The sequence below is a fragment of the Enhydra lutris genome, unplaced genomic scaffold (assembly GCF_002288905.1).
Source record: "Enhydra lutris kenyoni isolate GAN:26980312 unplaced genomic scaffold, ASM228890v2 scaffoldscaffold10, whole genome shotgun sequence".
NCBI lineage: Eukaryota > Metazoa > Chordata > Mammalia > Carnivora > Mustelidae > Enhydra > Enhydra lutris.
In genome coordinates, this window is record NW_019154094.1 from 35,480,363 (window position 1) to 35,500,139 (window position 19,777).

Sequence of the window (19,777 nt, forward strand, 5' to 3'; positions counted from 1 at the left end):
CAGCAGGGAGACCCCAGAACCCTGAGATCATGACCTGAGCCGAAACCAAGAGTGGGATGTTCAACTGACTGAGTCCCAGATTTTGACTTTTGAAGGGGCCTCCATGAAAAGCAGTGTCTTCCAGGACTTGTATCTCGGAGAACGAAGAAGGAACCCCAAAGGTGTAAGTCTGCAAAGGGCTGACTGGCTAGGAGGCTGGCTGTAAGTGCCATTGGAGATTTAAGGTCATAGGATAGTCATTATTTTTGTTAATGCTCTAGTTACAAAATTCTGTAAGTTTCAAGTGCTCTGCCACTCACTTTCTTGTTCCCTTATGTCCCCTATGTTTTGCGTGGAGTCTGGCAGAAGGTGAGGTCTTTCCGGACTGCGTGGACCACCTTAAAGCTGAACTTACTCCACTGCCATCTTGTTGGTCTGCTCACATGTCAAGAGGCAACAGTATTCAAGTGTAGCGGTCATGGATGTCTCGAGTTCCCTGTGCTTATTGGTTGGTTACCTAGAAATACGGTTCTTAAATGAAAGCTTGTTAGGATTTCATCTTAAATGCTTTCCAATATTATGCTGCTGCTAAAAATGCAATTCTGAAGACTAAGCCAAAACACACCCCAAAATATTTATGCTATATCACATTCATTAACAAGAGAAGAATCCAAACATACACACTAAAAATATAACCATGTTAAAAAAAAAAAAATACAAGCAGGTGGGAGGTAACAAGTAAAAACAAAAACTGCATTAAGAATAAAATACCTTGGTTTTTACACTTAGCTTTTTCAATTAAGCAAATGAAATTTTTGTTTGTTTTGCCTGGAATTTATTATCAGTTGGTAAAAGTTTGCAGGGAAACATTTTGTATCCACAAAATGACAGATTAACAAATGTAGCTGAACGCCCCAGCAACACCACTGTTTTTTGTTTTTTTTTTCAAGAGAAATATTTTAATGTTAGCAGGCCATGCACAAAAGTAGCAATCAAGCGTTGGCTGAATACTCATGAATATTATCTGACTTAATTTTTGAACAACCAACATAAAATGAGCCATTTGTTTCAAACGATGTGCTAGAAACGTCTTAGGGGTCTTCAAGGACCAGGGAATCATGCTGGGCTCCTAATGACAGGGGCATCTGGTTAAAAGCCATCGTTCTACAACAAGGTGCTCTCCTACACGTGAAGCAGCTGTCAGGCTTTACTGGGCCACCAACCAAGGTCATGCCCTTGCCTCTGCCTCATCTATCGAGGCACAAAGAAGCAGGGTTATAATAAGGTTCCCGGCCAAATAGCCTGGCTTTCTGGAATAAAAGTTCCCACAAACTGCCCACACATCAAAGTTATCAAGTAGCTAATGGACATGAAAGCTTTATAGCAAATAAAACACATATGCATCACAGACATTTCCTTAAAAGAAAACAACACAGTGGAGGGGAACAAAAGGAGAGTGAAGCCTGCTTGAGCAGATACCAGTTTATTCGACATAGTGCATGATTCAGAGCATCTGATATTCCACAATCAACAAGATTTCCTACTTCCCTATTATAAAATACTGGACACCCTGAAGAGAGTTCATTCAAAGTTCTTGTTCCTCTTCTCCATCTAGCATTAAACAGGTTTCTTCGTGTAGTACACATTTCACATTCACCAAAGGCTTTGGGGAGAGGCGGGTGAAGGGCTTCTAACCACCCCCCCAGACCAAAGGCACTTAATGTTAAAAGATAAAGCACGGTAGAGTCACCCCACAGACATTCCTGCATGTTCAGTGCTGAACTTGAGCACACCACCAGGAGCCCATGTGGGATTCATCCTGACAATGTAAAAGACACCGATTTCCTTGAAAACACAAAGTGCAGTATGAATATAAAGACTCATCACCACCACCTTTTCCACCATCCCATCCTTTTCTCAAAATAATACATAAGGGACCTCTTATTTTACATGATTAGTATCACCCAAGTTCACACATGGAAAAAAATAGCTAAAAAAATCATCTGTCATAAACTCTTACTATGAAACCACAATAGACTCTGATATACGCATAGACTCTGTGAGCTGGAGAAGGCCTCAGAGGTCATGCCGCGCATCCCCTCACTGGACAGAGGAGGTCACCGAGGCTCCGGAAGGTCAAGTGTGGGACCCTGAGGTCTAGCCCCTGTGGCACAGCCAGGGAAGAACACATGCCTTCCAAAGTTTCACTCAGGGTCTCCTCCACCCACTTCCCCTTTCAAAGACTGTCCAAAGTAAGCACAGCGATGATCTCCAGAAATGCGCCACACAATAAAGCAAGTGGGCTGACGCAGGTCAGCGATTTGGTCTCGCAAAGCGGTTCCTTTGGCCACTGGGCGGGTATGAAACCCCCCTCAGAGTGGGAATTCTTCACTCGAGGTCGTTCAACATTCTGAGGAAAGCCAAGGGCAGGTCAGACACAACATCTTGGATTTGGGAAGGCTCATCTCAGCTCTTAGCCCATGGTGGGCTGACGGTCAGCGGCACAGCGGAACCCCAGGTTGGAAGCCGAGCTGTCCGGCGTGTTCTGGCTCCGAGCAGCACAGCGGTACCTGTAGCAGTAGGACTGGCCAGAGACAGAGAGAAAGGTGAGTGTTCTCAGACTCGTGAAAGGGTCTCAACTGTCAGATTCATGCTATACCCAAGCAGAAGCTCCAGGGAAGGCGTGACCACCGGGAGACAGCACCCCCCCCCGCCACACACACAAAACACCCAGTCAGCACATATGTTTTGGAAAGGGCCGCACACTCAGAGTTCACCACATGAAATCCAATGTTTACCTTAGAAACTATGGTGTAAAGATGTTAGTGCCAGCATTATTTAGAACAGTAAAGAAAACCCATGTAACAAGCAATGACTACAGAAGTTATGCTCATCCACATGTGAGATTACTAAGCAACCCTTAAAAGCCATGTTTTTATGTAATACTTAATGACACAGGAAATTCTCATGATTCACTGTTAAATGAAAAGTCAGAATACAAAACTGTGTGTGTGGTGTGATTGCAAGCTATATAATTACATCTGTCAAAGAAAAAAAGACTGCAGATTCAAAATGCACAATGCAAACAATAGTTACATCTGAGCAATGGAGTTTCAAATTTCCTATGATAAGTATATATTACTTTCCTAATTTGAAAAGTTATTTTTACATTTAGAGTACATGACATTAAACCAAATAATAAAGCTAAATAGCAATTGAGAAAATATTAGTTATGAACAACATTAAGATATTATTTAATATTCAACAGAGGAGCAAAAATTAAACAGCAAGCCTAGGAACATAAAGAGTAGAAAAGGCTGTAAAAAACATTTTTTGAAATATGTTAGTTTGAGGGGAGGGCGCCTGGATGGCTCAGTCGGTTAAGCATCTGACTCTCACTCAGGTCATGATCTCAGGGTCCTGGGATCAAGCCCCACATCGGGCTCCTGGCTCAGCACGGAATCTACTTCTCCCTTTCCAGCTGCCCCTGCCCTTCTTTATAGACTCTCCCTCAAATAAATAAAATCTTAAAAAAAAAAAAAAAAAAGAAATACATTGCTCTTGGATTAGCTATAAAGCTATACATTACTGTATGAGAGATGTTTTATTTTCTAGGAGCAGAGAACATATACATACCTGAGCACAAACAGACACAGACATTGAGTGCCTAGCACACGCCAGGGATGCAAGGCACTGCAGGTGTTATTTCATCGAATCAGAACAGCCCAGAGAAATTAAATGGGTTATCCAAGATGACATAGTTGTTGAGGGAAGTGGAATTCAAGCCCAGCTCTGTCTGGCAGAGCGCTTGCCTCTGTAGCAAAATTCTATACACCTAGACGGAAAGACAGCACATCTCATGCTTCTTTCCCAACCCCAACACATCTGTCCTGCAGGGACATGCCTACTTGCCCGGGTAAGAAAGCAAGATTTACCACTGGCCCCCAAGTAGATATTCAGTGAATAACCACAGATTACTGAATTTACATCAAAACTTGCCGTATCCCCAAAACAACCACACATGGCACTCTTCTATCCTAGGATGGTACTTTGACACAAAATAACAGAGAATGAAAATAAAGTAGTTACCCAGTGTAGCATGAGCATTAATGTTGAGGTGACCCAGTGAAACCAAAGTCCCTGTTAAGGCGGTTAAAGAAACTGCACAAAGAATCACGTAGAGTAACTTTGGGACTCATGAAGGAGAGATCCTTTGTGGAGGGGAAAATAGGTCTGTCTGAAAGAGGCTGTTTTTATTTTTTCCTTAACTCTTATTCTTTTTCTCACAGAAGTTGAGTGCTTCTAATCTTCATAGAAATTATCTCTAAAACTGCCACAGAAATTGTCTGGAGTACATCCACCATAAAAAGAAAGACATAGTGGTTTGTCTTCTACAGATAGTGAAACAATAGCAACCAATTTTCTCATTTTCCCTGTGGCCAGTGAGGAATATAATATATTATCACTATTCAGGCAGAGGAAGATGAATAAAGAGTACGCCTGAAATAATGAAAAAACTGATGGCATCTGCTACACGACCGGTGCCTGCCGTGCAATGGAAGCCCTAAAATGACTAGAGGTCATCCCATAGGAGGACGCAGCAGCCTCATCCCAGAGGCGCGTGGGTGGCACAGTCGGTTAAGCATCCAGCTCTTGGTTTCAGGGCAGATCAAGATCTCGTGGGTTGGAGGATCTACCCTTACATCAGCCTCCATACTCAGCAGGGAGTCTGCTTGAGATTCTTGCCGTCTGCCCCTCCCCCAACTCATGTACTCACACATTCTCTCTCAAATAAATAAATCTTAAAAAAAAAAAAAAAAGAAAAGAAGAAGTAGCAGCAGCAGCAGCAGCCGCCTCATTCCACATAGACCCCACTCACCCAGATGCTGTGAAGCAATAGTGCTCTGGTGTTTCCAGCCTAGAATGCCAGTGGATAATCCAGGGCCCCATGCTACCAAGTGTGCATAGTGAATTCTACACTGGAGCAAAAACCGAGTTCCCGAGCAGGCAAGCATCCAGACATGGACATTCTTGTTCCATAACTGTACCACACATGACAAAAAACAAACAAGCATCTCCTGATTGCCTGCTGTGCACACCCATAGAGGAAGCCTGACCGTGGGCACGGTCCTGTCCTGCTGGACATCACAGGCTGGCTGACGGAACAATGACAACACATCAGACAGCTATAAAACATGCTAGGGTTAAAAGATTCTGAGGTTTTTATTAACTCAGGTAAAGGAATGGTCCCTTGTAGAAGGTCAAAGTCTTTAGAAAAGACTTTGGAAAGACTTATAGAAGGCAAACCTTGGCCATAGCTGGATTTACAGGATTATGGCAGTGGTCTTCGGACTTGAATAGCCTGAACAGCTTAAGAACCTATTCCTAGGGGCCGCCTGGGTGGCTCAGTTGGTTAAGTGGCTGCCTTCGGCTCAGGTCATGATCCCAGCAACCTGGAATCGAGTCCCGCATTGGGCTCCTTGCTCGGCAGGGAGCCTGCTTCGCCCTCTGCCTCTGCCTGCCACTCTGTCTGCCTGTGCTTGCTCTCTCTCTCTCTCTCTCTAATAAATAAATAAAATCTTAAAAAAAAAAAAAAGAAAAAAAAAAAGAACCTACTCCTAGGCCACACACCCAAGGATTCTGACTCAGTCAATCCGGTGTGCAGTCCAAGAATTCACATTTCTAACAAGCTTCTAGGTGCTGCTGATGCTATGAGACCCAAGAGCTGCAGTTTGGGTAGAAGTCTTTTATAGAATTTAGAAAGGAGGAAAGAAGGTATATTAAGTAGAGAAAACAATGACATCAGAGGCATGAAAATGAAAAAACTCAGGCAAGTTAAGGGGATAGGAAGGCCATAGCCTGATCATGTCAGAGCACAGTTTATTTATTCATTAAATATTCGAGATGTTACAACATGTTAGATGCTATTCTGGGCATGAGGGATAAAAGGTAGAACAAGACAGAAATCCACCTGTCATCAGAAAGCTTACATTCAACAGGGATTAATCAGAGAACAAATAAACCGATAAATTCAAGATTGTTTCTGAGAGTGGTCAGTTTGGAAGAAAGTAAAATAGGGAGAGAGGAGTGGGAGTGAGTATGTGGCTACTTTAGACAAGGCAGCCTAGAAAGGCCTCTCTGAGGTGGTGCCAGGTGAGTTGCCCAAAAGATTTAGAGAACAGTAATTCCAGGCAAAAGTAATCACTGTACAAAGACAGTAAGTGATAAAAAGCAGGAAACATGGGTAGATAAAATAGGATGGTGTTACATTACAGGCAATCTTCTCAACAGAAAGAATTTGGGCTTGATACAAATGGAAATCGTGACAACCATTGTGCTAATTTACTCACCAGAAAGAGCAAAATCCAAGACTCTTCAGCTATTTAACCTTAGGCAAAAACTTTCTGACTCTATTCCCCTGTTGATGAAATGGGGCTATTAATGAAATAATGTCAAAATGCTTCATCTTATCTTTACATAAAAAAAGTAAAGCATTGGCCACGTGGAAGTTATTGTAACTGTTACTTTATAATGAACACAACAGGGGCAACTGGGTAGCTCAGTCGGTTAAGCCTCTGTCTTTCAGCTCAGGTCATGATCTCAAGGTCCTGGGATCAAGCCTCACGTCGGGCTCCCTGCTCAGTGGGGAGTCTGCTTTTCCCTCTCCTTCTGCCCTTCTCCTTGCTTGTGTGCTCTGTCTCTCTCTCAAATAAATAAAAGGAATCTTCAGAAATATATAATGAACACAACACTCTTAATTATAGAAACTAACGTTGACTGTCTTACTGACATTTTGGGGTTAATCTGCTTCCTCATTAAAACAAAAGCATTAGGGGTGCCTGGGTGGCTCAGTGGGTTAAGCTGCTGCCTTCGGCTCAGGTCATGATCTCGGGGTCCTGGGATCGAGCCCCGCATCAGGCTCTCTGCTCAGTGGGGAGCCTGCTTCCTCCTCTCTCTCTGACTGCCTCTCTGCCTGCTTGTGATCTCTCTCTGTCAAATAAATAAATAAAATCTTTAAAAACAAACAACAACAAAAAAAGCATTAGCCAGCTTCCCCACAGGTCTTAAATAGCTTCTGTTGGAGAGATAACACTGCCAGTATCTGAATGTGGATTTACAGTTGAGCCTTGAACAACATGGGTCCGAACTGCACCAGGTCCATTTACATGCATTTTTTTAAAAAAGATACAGTAAAGCACTGTATTTCCTCTTCTCCTTATAATTTTAACATCTTCTTTTCTCTAGCTTACTTTATTATAAGAATACAGTATATAATACATAAAACATACAAAATACGTGTTTATCAGCTGTTTATGTTATCGATAAGGTTTACAGTATACAGAAGGTTATCAGAAAAGTTTTGGGGGAGTTAAAAGTTTTATGTGGATTTCTGATTGCATGGGGAGTTGGTGCCCCAGCTACTGCGATGTTCAAGGGCTACCTACACACAGAAGTTATTTGCTACATAAATGGGAAAGATGAGGACTATCTCTGGTAACTAAGGCATAGGACTAAGGTCTTTGTTGGATGGCATATTTCTATATGCAACTTATCTCTCAAATTAAATTAAAAAAAGATTTTAAAATAAGATGCTGCTCATATGCCACAAAATTCAGGCTGTAACAACTCAGAGAAACGGTGCCCGACTGGAGGACCATATTCAGAAGGATTGTGAGGCAGCTGTGATGTAAGACAGTAGGAAAGAGATCCATAACATGTAAGAGATTTTTGCCATAACCATATTTGAATACCTTGGCACACAGAAAATAATTCCATCTGGGGGAGAAAAGAAACAAGAATGCACTAATAAATGTGGGCAAAATACTAAGGACAGTTTACTTAGGAAGCAGGATGAGTGGTTTTTATTGTCATTTTTATGTTTATTATTTATTTTCTGATTTTTACACATTGAATTTTTTTTTTTAGTAAAATAATAAAAGCTTAAAATCAGTGACAACAAAAACAGCTATTCCTTTACGAGATCACAGCAGACCCTAAACCTTCCATTAGCATAAACGACTGTGTAGAACTAAACCCTAAAAAGCAAGTCTCATCATGAGTTAAAAGGTGGGAGGTCAGGACCACCATAAGAGAGTCAATTCACATCATCATTCCATTTCAAATGAACTCTTTCACTCAGCAAACATTTATTAATAAGTAGTTCATTTTCAATTCCAATAATGGGCAACTAATAGAACACATAATTAAAAAGGTAAATGGCCTGATTTTAAATGTCCTCATTGCTTTTTCTTTTTTTCCAGCTCTACTTTTACTACCCAAAATGGTTACTAATGATGTTAGGTCTTTGAGTGGCTAAAATATGGGTCATTTTACTAATTAAGAACATGGATAGTGGGAAGGGCCCATTTTAGCCCTTTTTCATCAAAATGGATAATTACTAAATGAAACTGATCTCAATAACTTCACTAAGAAAGTGATCCTGGACTCAGGAACAATCCATTTAAGATAATGACTTACCAGCCTTGGGGCTCTGAAGTCAAAGTGGGACAGCAAGATGGTTTTTATGAGAAGAAGACTTCCAGGGATAAAGGGAAGTTTTAAGGAAAGTGTAGCTCATTGTGAAAAAAATCATTATATAAAATCACACAGCAGAACCTGGGGTTCTCAATTTCACACCCATTGCTCTTGCTACTGACACTAGATCAACTCCTTTCTTAATAATCTTGGTGTAAAATGGAAGGAAGGAAGGTGAGGATTTCCTTCATGTTATAGGTTGGGTTAAAGATCCCACAGGGATTAGTCTAACAGTATTCAAGAACAACAGCTAGTATTTCTTGAGTACTTACTGTACGTAATGTTCTAAGAAATTCACATGTATTAACTCACTTAATCCTCCTAATAATCATCTGAGGTAAGTATTAGCATCTGCACTGTATACATACAAAAACCTGAGGCACAGAGATGATGCTAATAGTGTGTCTAGGATCACCTTCTATAGGCAGTAGATCCACAATTACAGCTTTTTCGATCCCATTTAAGAGTCTGGGCTCTTAACCCAATGCCATGTTGTCGCTAGTTTTTCTTCCTGTGCTCTCTTCTCATTATCGAAGCCGTACTTTGGACGGACTTTAAACAAGTTACAAATAACCGTCAGGGCTTATGTTAGTCATGCAAGCTAGCCCTGGTCCATGATCAAAAGTTAAGTCACCTTTTAAGCAAGGTGATTTTTTTCAAAATAAATTACATTTTTCCTTTATATAGATTTCCTTTCTTTTACTGATTTTTACCTATGCTATAAGAATCATTTCAAGGATTCTGCCTCTCTAGTTAGTTCATTAGTTGACTCCTTATTTAAAAAAAAAAAACAAAACTGAAATACCAGCCTGATGTTAAATATCTACATCATCTGCAACTAGCTTGATGAAGATCCTAGAGCTAATGTTTTTTTCTGGAAAATCCTATGGATCCCACTGTTTTATTACTCTGCTATTCTCTCTTCTGGAATACTCTCTTCATCACTCTGTGCATGACTAAATTAAAACTTATCTTTCAAGCAGATTAAGAAAAGCTAAAGATGCATAATATAAGCTCTAAATGAACCCCGAAAATTTTAAAACAAAGAGTTTTAGGTAATAAGCCAAAGGACAGAAAATGGAGTGATAAAAGATGCTTAACTAAAGAAGTGAGAGAAAAGGAAACAAAGAACAGATGAGACAAAAAAGACTACAAATATCAAGATGTCAAATTTAAACTTAGCAATATCAATGACCACATTAAGTGTATATGGTACAAACGGCCAATAGAAAGGCAGGGATTATGCCAATAAATTCAACAATTCAGTTGAAATGAACAAATTCCTTAAAAGACACAAACTCCCAGAGCTTAATCAAGAAGAAAGAGATATTTGCATAACCCTGTTAACTAAATTAAACTTATGGTTACCACTCTACTCCTAAATGGTTTCCTTGGGGGAATTCTACCAAGCATTTAAATAAGAAATACTACTAATTCTACATGAACTGTTCCAGAAAATTCAAGATGAGGGAATATTTCCCAATTCAATATCTAAAAACAGCAATACAATGATACCAAAACTAGATAAGAAAACAACAGACCAATATCCATCATGAATGTATATGCAAAAATGCTCAATATTTTAACAAACCGAATCCAAAACATACAAAAAGGTTAATACATAATAACTAAGCAAGCACAGTCTAGGAAGGCAAAAATGGTTTAACATTTGAAAACTGAAAATCTATTAATGTAATTTACCATACTGACAGACTGAAAAAGAAAAACCATATAAACATCTCAACAGCTGCAGAAAAGGCATCCAGCAAATTTACATCCATTTCTGATAAAACTCACAAAAAGCTAGGAATAGAGAGAAACTTCCTTGGACTTACAAAGAATATCTCCAAGAACACTACAGCTAATTTTTAAAAAATGTTTAACCCCTTATGATCAAAAATGAGGTAAGAATGTCTGTTCTTACCATTCATATTCAATACTATATTGGAGGTTCTAGCCAATGCAATAGAGCAAGAAAAAGTAATTAAAAAGATTTTAAAGGAAGTAGAATTGTCTATATTCACAGATGCTATAACCACCAATGTAGAAAAACCAAAAGAAGCTACAAAAACATTACTAGTATAGCTGAGTTTACAAAGGTCGCAGAACACAAGATAAGCCAATTAGATCATGTAAATGTATTTATTAATAACATATATTAGGTTAAAAGATATTTTAAAAGAATAAGCTGGGGAGCTTATGAAAATACAGATTTAAAATAAGCAAAAAATATGAAATGTTAAGGTAAACACATTCATATGCACAACAATAGAATACTTTTAGTGTTCATGCTTTAAAATGTTTTTTATAAGCATCATTTTCTCTATTTTCTTGAGGAAAATTCTTCTGGTCCTCAAATCTTACAGAGTAAATGGATTCTCAATTTTTAAAAGTGTCATATGTCAGAAATACAACTGGTGGTAATTAAAGTTGTGATATTCTATTCTGCAAAAAGAAATTTACCTGTTTTTCATGGAAGTCTATTTCCCTAGCAAAAGTCTATTTCCCTAGCTACAGACTAATATGTATGTGAACATTTAAAAGTGCTGGGATGGGGAACCTGGGTGGCTCAGTCATTAAGCATCTGCCTTCGGCTCAGGTCATGATCCTGGGGTCCTGGGATCGAGGCCCACATCAGGCTCCCTGCTCAGAAGGGAGGCCTTCTCCCTCTCTCACTCCCCTTGCTTGTGTTCCCTCTCTCTCTGTCAAATAAATAAATAAAATCTTAAAAAAACAAAAAAACAAAAAAACCTTTAAAAGTACCGGGATGACCTAGGGCAATGCTTTTAATTTCAAATTAAAATTAGAATTGTAAAGATAAATTTGCCTACATCTTATCATAAATGTGGATGTAAAGCATAAAGTAAACTCAAATATGAACTTCCACTTAAATAACTGGATTTAAAAATTTTTTTAAAATATTTTATTTATTGGGGTGCCTGGGTAGCTCAGTGGGTTAACGCCTCTGCCTTCCGCTCAGGTCATGATCCCAGGGTCCTAGGATGGAGCCCCACATCGGGCTCTCTGCTCGGCAGGGAGCCCGATGTGGGGCTCCATCCCAGGACCCTGGGATCATGACCTGAGCTCAAGGCAGAGGCATTAACCCACTGAGCCACCCAGGCACCCCGGGATTAAAATTTTTAAAGAAATACAGAAGACACACACATTATCTACAGAGATTCTCTTTAGACCAGTGGTTTCCAATTTTTGCAGTATATTTTCACCCCCGAGACCCTTAAAATCCTGATGCCCAGGCCACACTCCAGAGAAATCAAAATGAGATGAGGGGGGAATAGGCATTGGTCTTTTATACAGATCCCAGATGATTCTAATGTGCAATAAAGTTTGAAAACCACTGTCTTAAGGTAAAATTTGATAATACACCCACTGTCAAATTAGTCACTTAATGTGAAGCCCCTATAGGTTGTTTTAATTCTCTAACTGCCTGGTCTAACTGAATTACCATGGAAAACTTCTCGTAATAACCATCTGCAAAATGCCATCTTTGCATAGGGATAGAAAGAAGCTGAAGTGTTGAAGATACTAAAAATACATGATTTAAAGAAAAAAGGGAGAGGTGGTACTCAATTTCCAAACTCCTCAAAAATTTTACTCATGAAACACCAACTCACACTGATTACCCAAGAACAACCAGTTCTGACACTGAAATCAGCCCAAAGAGCAGACACACTCTGAGACTGATGCTTATTTCATAAACCACATACATTATACCTAGAACGTTTGTGATGTTTCCATCCCAGTATACCATAATCCACCCTCCTCTTCCAACTCTCACCTTAATCTCAACAGAGGATCCCGAAATTTACAGAAATCTCAAATAATGAAGGGTGTACTTCCAGACAGACATGCTGGAAAGAGTATACAGCCACCCTGGTTTACAGGACAATAAAGGTCTCTCAAAGGGTCAAGATTTAACAGATGGAAATTGGTTAACAAGAGATTATTCACAACCTCTGCTTCTTTTCCCCATGTCCCATATCCAAATCTGGAAAGATGTTTTTTGTTTTGTTTTGTTTTACTTTGATGAGGGTAGGTATGTATTAGCAGAAGTGAATGGGGGGTATTTTAGGGCTAATGTTTACACTGGAGTTTAATGCAGTTTAATGACTTGACTTACCTTATGGCACATGTAGGATCCACCTTTCTTCACCCGGTCTTTTCCAGAAGGAGGGCCTTTCTGTGGATGAAGAGGATGCATCAGTCCAGAAAGCACAGATGTTCCTCATCGACTGGCGGAGAGTTCATTTTAGTCCAACTAGTTCTTTCATATCTGCCTTTACTCTCCCCATGTTTTTCTGCCCCTGGGCCCTGAATCTGCACCCGTGCACCCTTCCAAATGCCCACCTCTCCAAATCTTACCCAGGCTATACGGTCCGCCTCAGGTTTCCACTTTGGTGAAATCTTTGAGACTGCAGCAACAATCCCCCTTCTGAACCCGGTAATAGCATTTCTCACCTAGATGACTAATAAGCTGCTTAGCAGCATCTCTGCTATCACCTCACGCTGATAAGCGAGTTTATGCAGCATAACAACTGTCTTGTTTAAGGGGACTGGCTCACCTTCTGAATTATGTTTTTGTAATCCCACTGTGCAGCACCTAATAAACCCTTTGTTGACCGAAGGATTTTGCTTTTTATCTTTAAAAAAAAATGGGGGTCAGGCTGATTGAGGTATAATTTACATACAATGAACTTTAATCTTTTTAATCATTTTTAAATGCACACATCTGATGAGTTTTGACAAATGTATAGGCATGTAACCACTACCACAATCAAGTTACGGAATACAGTTTATCCTTTTCAAAACAAGTTACATAGTGCTGCTATGAACCAAGCATGGATGTGAATATTAACCCATGTAATCGCCATAACTTCCTTTTTTTTTTCTTTAAGATTTTATTTTTAAGTAATCTCTACATCCAGCATGGGGCCTGAACTCACAGCCCCGAGATCAAGAGTCACATGCTCCACCCACTGAGCCAGCCAGGCACCCCTCTCCATACCAAGTTCTGAGGTAAGATCAGCAAGTGGCAGAATAAGGATTCACACCCAGGCAGTCTGGCTCCACTCCATTATGCTACCCGTTTAGAGACCAGGAATGTAGGAAATTGGGCAATGCTGACAAGGGGACAAGAAGCAACCGTGGCTACCACCATAACGGAAACTGAAGCCTGAAACAGGCAGCCAAGACACAAGGCTCTTTTTTCTAGGGAGGGCTTTCGATAAAAGTGCACTGCAAATGAACATCCTAAAACGTTAGTTGCCAGCATAAGGGCCTCAACATTAGATGAGTCATGCAAAGAACATCTGAGAAGTACCAATAACCTCCTACAAACCAGAACCACATATGGCAAGTTTGGGGGCTTACAAGGACTTTTTTTTTTTTTTTTGAGCTTTTCCTTTGTTAGGCAAAAAGTCAATTAATCATGCAGCTGCCTGCTTTTCTGTCTCCTGAAAATGAGACAAATTCGAACAATGCCACCTATCTTAGTTTTCTTTCTCTTGTCAACTACCTAGAGTCAAGGGCTCAGACTAAGTGGCAGAGCCACGTTTTCTCCAAGCCTGGCGAACATACTAACCTGCAAATGTCAACTACGTGGGCAGAAGTTCATGTTTTCTAAGCACTTCCAGGTCTTTAGAAAGGGTCACAGGCCAAGCCACTGGCTATTCTTCATTCCACGGCAGGGCCCCCGTATTTCCAGGGCCTTAAATGCTTAATGCTACGCTAATAAACTTTCGGCGGTGAGAAACGGGCAAACTCTAAGTGAGAAAAGCTACCTGCAGAAATAATGACGGCCAGTGCAGCCTTCTTCCCAGGCGTGTCTGGAACCTGGCAGATATTGCATTACAATCTTCTCTATTATTCTAGAGAAGTCTGGAGCTGAAAGGAACACACTGCTGTCTGTGGAGCTACCCTACATAATGGCCACTGTCTCCTACCTGAACTTTCTCACTGAGGAGGTTTTGCCGTACACTGCTTCCTTCAGGTGGCTCTCGGTGCACTGGGTTACAATGACCCAAATGACAGCTTCAACTCTGACCGGAGTATCTGATATCATGCAAGATTAAATTCTTTTGTTAGGTTACATCTAAGGACAAGAAGGAGCTGACTTGCCAATAAGAATGAGTGAGAACAAAATCAGTCCCTTTCGTCACCGTCTCCGAGGAAGTGAGCCTGCAGTCAATAAATACGACAGCCATCAAAGGGACACGGCCACTAATAAGAGTCATCCTGTATCAACACAACTACAGCAATGGATGCCGGCATCAACTGAGGTGACTGCTCAGATGATTCTTGTAAATAAAACTATTTTTGCCAGAAAACAACACAATGTAGGATTAACTATGACTGTTTGAAATGCTTACCACTTTGCAAAACCAACCAACCAAAAACGAAACAAAACCAAAAAAAACAAACCCGAAACACAGAAAAATTACTAGGAGGGTGTAGCAGTTTGAATGGTGTCCCCTCAAAATTGACACTCACTTAGGGCCTCAGAATGTGAGCTTATTTAGAAACAGGGACTTTGCAGATTGGTAATTTTCATAATTTAGGGTAAGGTCGTACAATATCATGGTGAGCCCTAAATGCAATGACTGCTGCCCTTGTCACAGGAGGAGAGGACACAAAGAGACACCTAGAGGAGGCCATGTGAAGATGGAGGCAGAGACTGGTGTGACACAGCTACCAGGCGAGGGTTCCCAGGATCTGCCAGAAGTTGGGTTCTCCCCTAGAGATGCAAGTGGGAGGATGGTCCTGTTGGAACCTTGATTTCAGCCTTGACTCCAGAATTGTGAGAATAAATGTCTGTTGTTTCAACCACCAAGTGTGTGGTGATTTGTTATAATAGCCCTAGGACACAAGTACAAAGGGGAAATGTCCTCCTTTCTATTTGTTAAAGAAAGGATGGATACATCAATATTTAAATTGTCTCTCACGATCAAGTTTGTGAATGCAGGTTAAACCACTTAGGAAGCTACCAACACTAGTGCCTGAGTGCCTCGTATTTCTGCCTCTTATCCTCACAAAAATAGAGGCTGCAGTGTCCCATCGCTTCTACTGCCTACATTAAGAATCTAAATAAAAAACCACACATGGGACTCCACCCAGAAACTGACAAGGACACAGGTGACTGTTATCTCCCAAGGGACTATTACCCAGAGCTGCTCTCCTCCCAGATACCAAAATTTTAACACCTCTAATGCTTGCAAAGAACAGCAAAAACAAACAAACAAAAATACGCAAGTTTCTAAATGTCTGCCCCAATAATCTCAAAAGGCCAAGAAGCAGCTAAGGTTATCAGGAAAAGAGATAAAGAAGCAATGCTCTGAGTGTTAGTGCAGGGAAATACACCCTCATTTAAAACACCTGGAAAGGCATAAAAGTTGTCAACAATGAAAAACCCACACAAGACACCACAGAACCCTCATCAGTAAGACTAGCTTGTTGAATGAGAAATAAGCCTGCAGGAAGGACGGTGGCCAGCCTGTTCAAAGCTGCAAGGATGTACTTCATAGGAGCATTAACAATGACATTTTGTGTAGTCAAGAGAGATACTACCCCTCCTCTCCTTTGCACACCCAACATGATGACAAGGAAAGCAACAGAAGGGAGAGAGAATCTGACTCTTCCTCAGTCAGCAAAAAGTAAAAAAGCACTGCTGTTAAACATATTGCTTGGTAACATTCCAGAATATGGAATACTACGTGGCTGTTAAAAAGAATGAGGTACATTGAAGAAAATATAAGGCACTTCTGTCAGAATATACTGCACTATCATTTTTGCTTAGACAATAATATGGAATCAAGCATTTACTCTGCTTTTCTTATACACTGTGTCCCAGTGGGGAGTTAGTTACCTGGAATGAGCGTCTGGCCCTGGGGCACAGGAGGGTGCCACAAGGGCTGCTCCTCACGGGTAATGCACTCACTCGTGTTTTCTTTCTCATTCTATTTGATGCACTGTTTGATTTACCTCGGGGCTTGCCTTGTGACCCAGGGATTATTTAGCAGTGTGCTGTTAGTTTCCAAGTGTTCAGAGACTTTCCTATTTTATTTCTATTCTTGATTTCTAGTATTCCATTGTGGTTGGAGAGCATACTATATACAACTATAACTTTTAAAAATGTACTGAGGTTTATTTAATGGCCTCAGATATGTTCTCCTTTGGTATATGTTCCATGAGTTCTCGAAGGGGTATTTTGCTGTTGTTGATTAGGTCCTGTTCACTGGTGGTATCACGGAGTTCTCTTAGATCCTTACTGATTGTCTATGTAATTATACTTTCAATTATTGATAAAGAGGTGTGAAAATTTCCAACTACAATTGTGGATTGGTCTATTTCTCCTTTGAATTCTTTGTTAAATTAGTTTTTGCTTCATATGTCTCAGCTGTATTCATTGGTGCATGCATATTTAGTATTAATATGTCCTTTTGTTGGATTAACCATTCTATCATTACAGAATGTCCTTCGCTGACTCTGGCAAATTGCTTTGCTTTGAGGTCTACTTTAATATGTGATATTAATACAGCCAAGCCTGCTTTCTTTTGATTAATGTTTGTAGATCTCTTTTCCCATTATTTTGTTTTCAATCCACTTATTTCATTATATTGAAATGAGTATATTTTGTAGACTGTCTATAGTTAGGTTTTATTTTTAATTCACATGGCCAATCTGACTTCTAATTGATATACTTAGAGCATGTGCTTTTAATGAAATCATTGGTAAGTTGGGACTTAAGTCTGTCATTTTCTTGTTTTCTGTCTATTCTCTTTGATTTTGTTTCTGTTTGCTTTTTTCTCCCTTCCTGGGGATTACCCAAACATTTTTGTTAAGAAATCCATTTTTATTTACCTATAGAGTCTGAAGTTTACACTTATATATATATGTATGTATATTCCCACAGTTTTATACAGAGATCACAGTTTTTTATGTATAGATCACAGTTTTATATGTAGATCACAGTTTATATATTCTCACCTATATCTACATTATATATAGATATATAATTTAGAAACATAATATATATAACTGTGATGATAAAACATCAGAGTCTACTGGTGTTATTTTACCAGTTCCAGCGTGGTACAGAACACTTATCTCCTTCTATATCCCTTAGGCTCCCAGGTTTATAATGTAATTGGAGGAAAGACATCCCCTAAATATATTTAGAAACACATCAGACAATGTTAATAATTTCTGCTTCAACCATCAAACAAAATTTTTTAAAAATGAGAGATAAAATTGAAAGATATCATGCCATTTCTTCTGGCCTTTATTAGTGTCCATTGTCATTCATACTGGTTTTTTTCTCTATAGCCAAGGTGTTCTTTTCTCTGCCTTCTTTTAAGATTTGTCTGTCTTTTATTTTCAGAAGTTTAATTATGATGTCTTGGTATGGATTTCAATGGGACAGTGCTGTCTGGGGTTCACTTAACCTCTTGAAGTTATAGGTTTAAGTCTTTCTCCAAATCTGGGACTGGTCAGCCATTACTCCTTTGAGTATCACCTTAGACACCCCCCTTCTCTCCTCCTCCAGGGCTCCCAGAACACAAATGTTATGGTCAGATGGGTCCCTGAGGCTCTATTCATTCATTCATTTATTTTCTATTTTTTCCTCTATTGTTCACATGGGATCATTTCTTTTGTTCTAGTTTCCAGTTCACTGATTTGTTGTTGTTGTTCAGTCCTTTCCATTCTAGTTTTGAGCCCATTCCCAAAGCATTTATTTTAGTTATTCTATTTTTCATTTGGTTCTCATTTATATCTCATTTCTTTTCTGAAACTTTCCTTTTTTTTTTTTTTTTCATTTGTTTCAAACATATTCATAATTGCTGGCTGGAGAATCTTTATCATAGCTGCATTAAAATCCTGGGTGGATAATTCTAATACCTCTGTTATCTCAGTGTTAGTATCCATTGTTCCTTTCATTTTGTTTGCTAACTTCCTGGTTCTTGGTATGATAAGTGATTATTCAACTGAAACCTGAATACATTTTTATTATGTTACAAGACTCTGGATCTCATTTAACCCTGTTTTAGCTGGCTTTCTGTGACCTCGATGGCAGGGGAAGAGAGGGAGCTATCGTCTTACCAGGTGAAAGCAGTAATCCAGGTTCCCCACTTGGCTTCCCCTGACACCTCAGGAAGGACTCTTGTTACTTGCTGCTACATGGAGGTGAGAGCTCTGGCTCCCCACACGGACTCCACTTACACCCCTGCTGTCATAACTGCTTAGCAGTGATGAAAGGCCTGGCTCCCTACTTTACCTTCTCTGCTACCACCCTGGCAGGGGTATTATGGCACCTCAAACACAGCTTCATGAGGGTGCAAATCTAGGCTCCCCGCTTGGCCTTTGCAGGCTTGGCTGAGGACACAGTTTTTTCAGCACTTTGGATATATCTGTCTAACATCTTCTGGCTTCCATTGTTTCTGATGAGAAATCAACCATAATCACATTATTGTTGCCCATGTGTGGTAAGATGTTTTTCTCTGTTTCTCAACAGCATGACTACGAATTGTCTTGGTGTGTTCTTTTTTCTGTTTGTCCTATTTGAAGTTATTTGAACTTTTTAGATGTCTACAGATAACTTTCATTAAATCTGGTATTTAAATAATTTCTTCAAAAATGTTTTTCCCTTGGACTGCCTGGGTGACTCAATCAGTTAAGTGTCTGACTCTTTCTTGATCTCAGCTCAGGTCTTATTGATTTGCCTTCAAGTTCACTGATTCCTTCTTCTATTTCTCATCTATTGAGTTATCTGGGGGAATCTTTTTTTTTTTTTAAAGATTTATTTTATTTATTTATTTGACAGAGGAGAGAGATCACAAGTAGGCAGAGAGGCAGGCAGAGAGAGTGGGGGGTGCGGGAAGCAGGCTCCCTGCTGAGCACAGAGCCCAATGTGGGGCTCGATCCCAGGACCCTGAGATCATGACCTGAGCCGAAGGCAGAGGCTTAAGCCACTAAGCCACCCAGGCGCTCCTATCTGGGGGAATCTTATTTCACTTATTATGTCTTTCACTTCTAGAAGTTTCACTTCTTTTTTTTAATCATTTCCATTTGTTTATTAGGATTCTCTGTTGACACACATCATACTTCCTACTATTTCTTTGAATATATTTTCCTTTATTTCTTTAAATATAATAGCTGTCTTAAAGTCTTTGTTAAATCCAACACGTGGACCTACTCAGAGTCAGTTTCTGTTTAATCTTTTTCCTTATATGGATCACACTTTATTTCATTT

General features: G+C 39.8%; 1 protein-coding gene across 4 annotated transcripts in view; it reads right to left on the minus strand.

The window, feature by feature from the left end:
• Window positions 1-1,413: 1,413 nt before the first annotated feature.
• LOC111143975 (sulfatase modifying factor 1) overlaps window positions 1,414-19,777 on the minus strand; it is a 101,687-nt gene continuing 83,323 nt past the window's right edge. For 3 of the 4 annotated variants that reach the window (XM_022498019.1, XM_022498017.1, XM_022498016.1), the window contains 2 exons: window positions 12,653-12,712; window positions 1,414-2,563 (listed from right to left, as the gene is read on the minus strand). In XM_022498019.1, the coding sequence (XP_022353727.1) occupies window positions 2,453-2,563; window positions 12,653-12,712 (171 nt within the window). In that variant the 3' untranslated portion in view covers window positions 1,414-2,452. The remainder of the gene's footprint in view (window positions 2,564-12,652; window positions 12,713-19,777) is intronic. The other variant, XM_022498018.1, reaches the window with a different exon arrangement.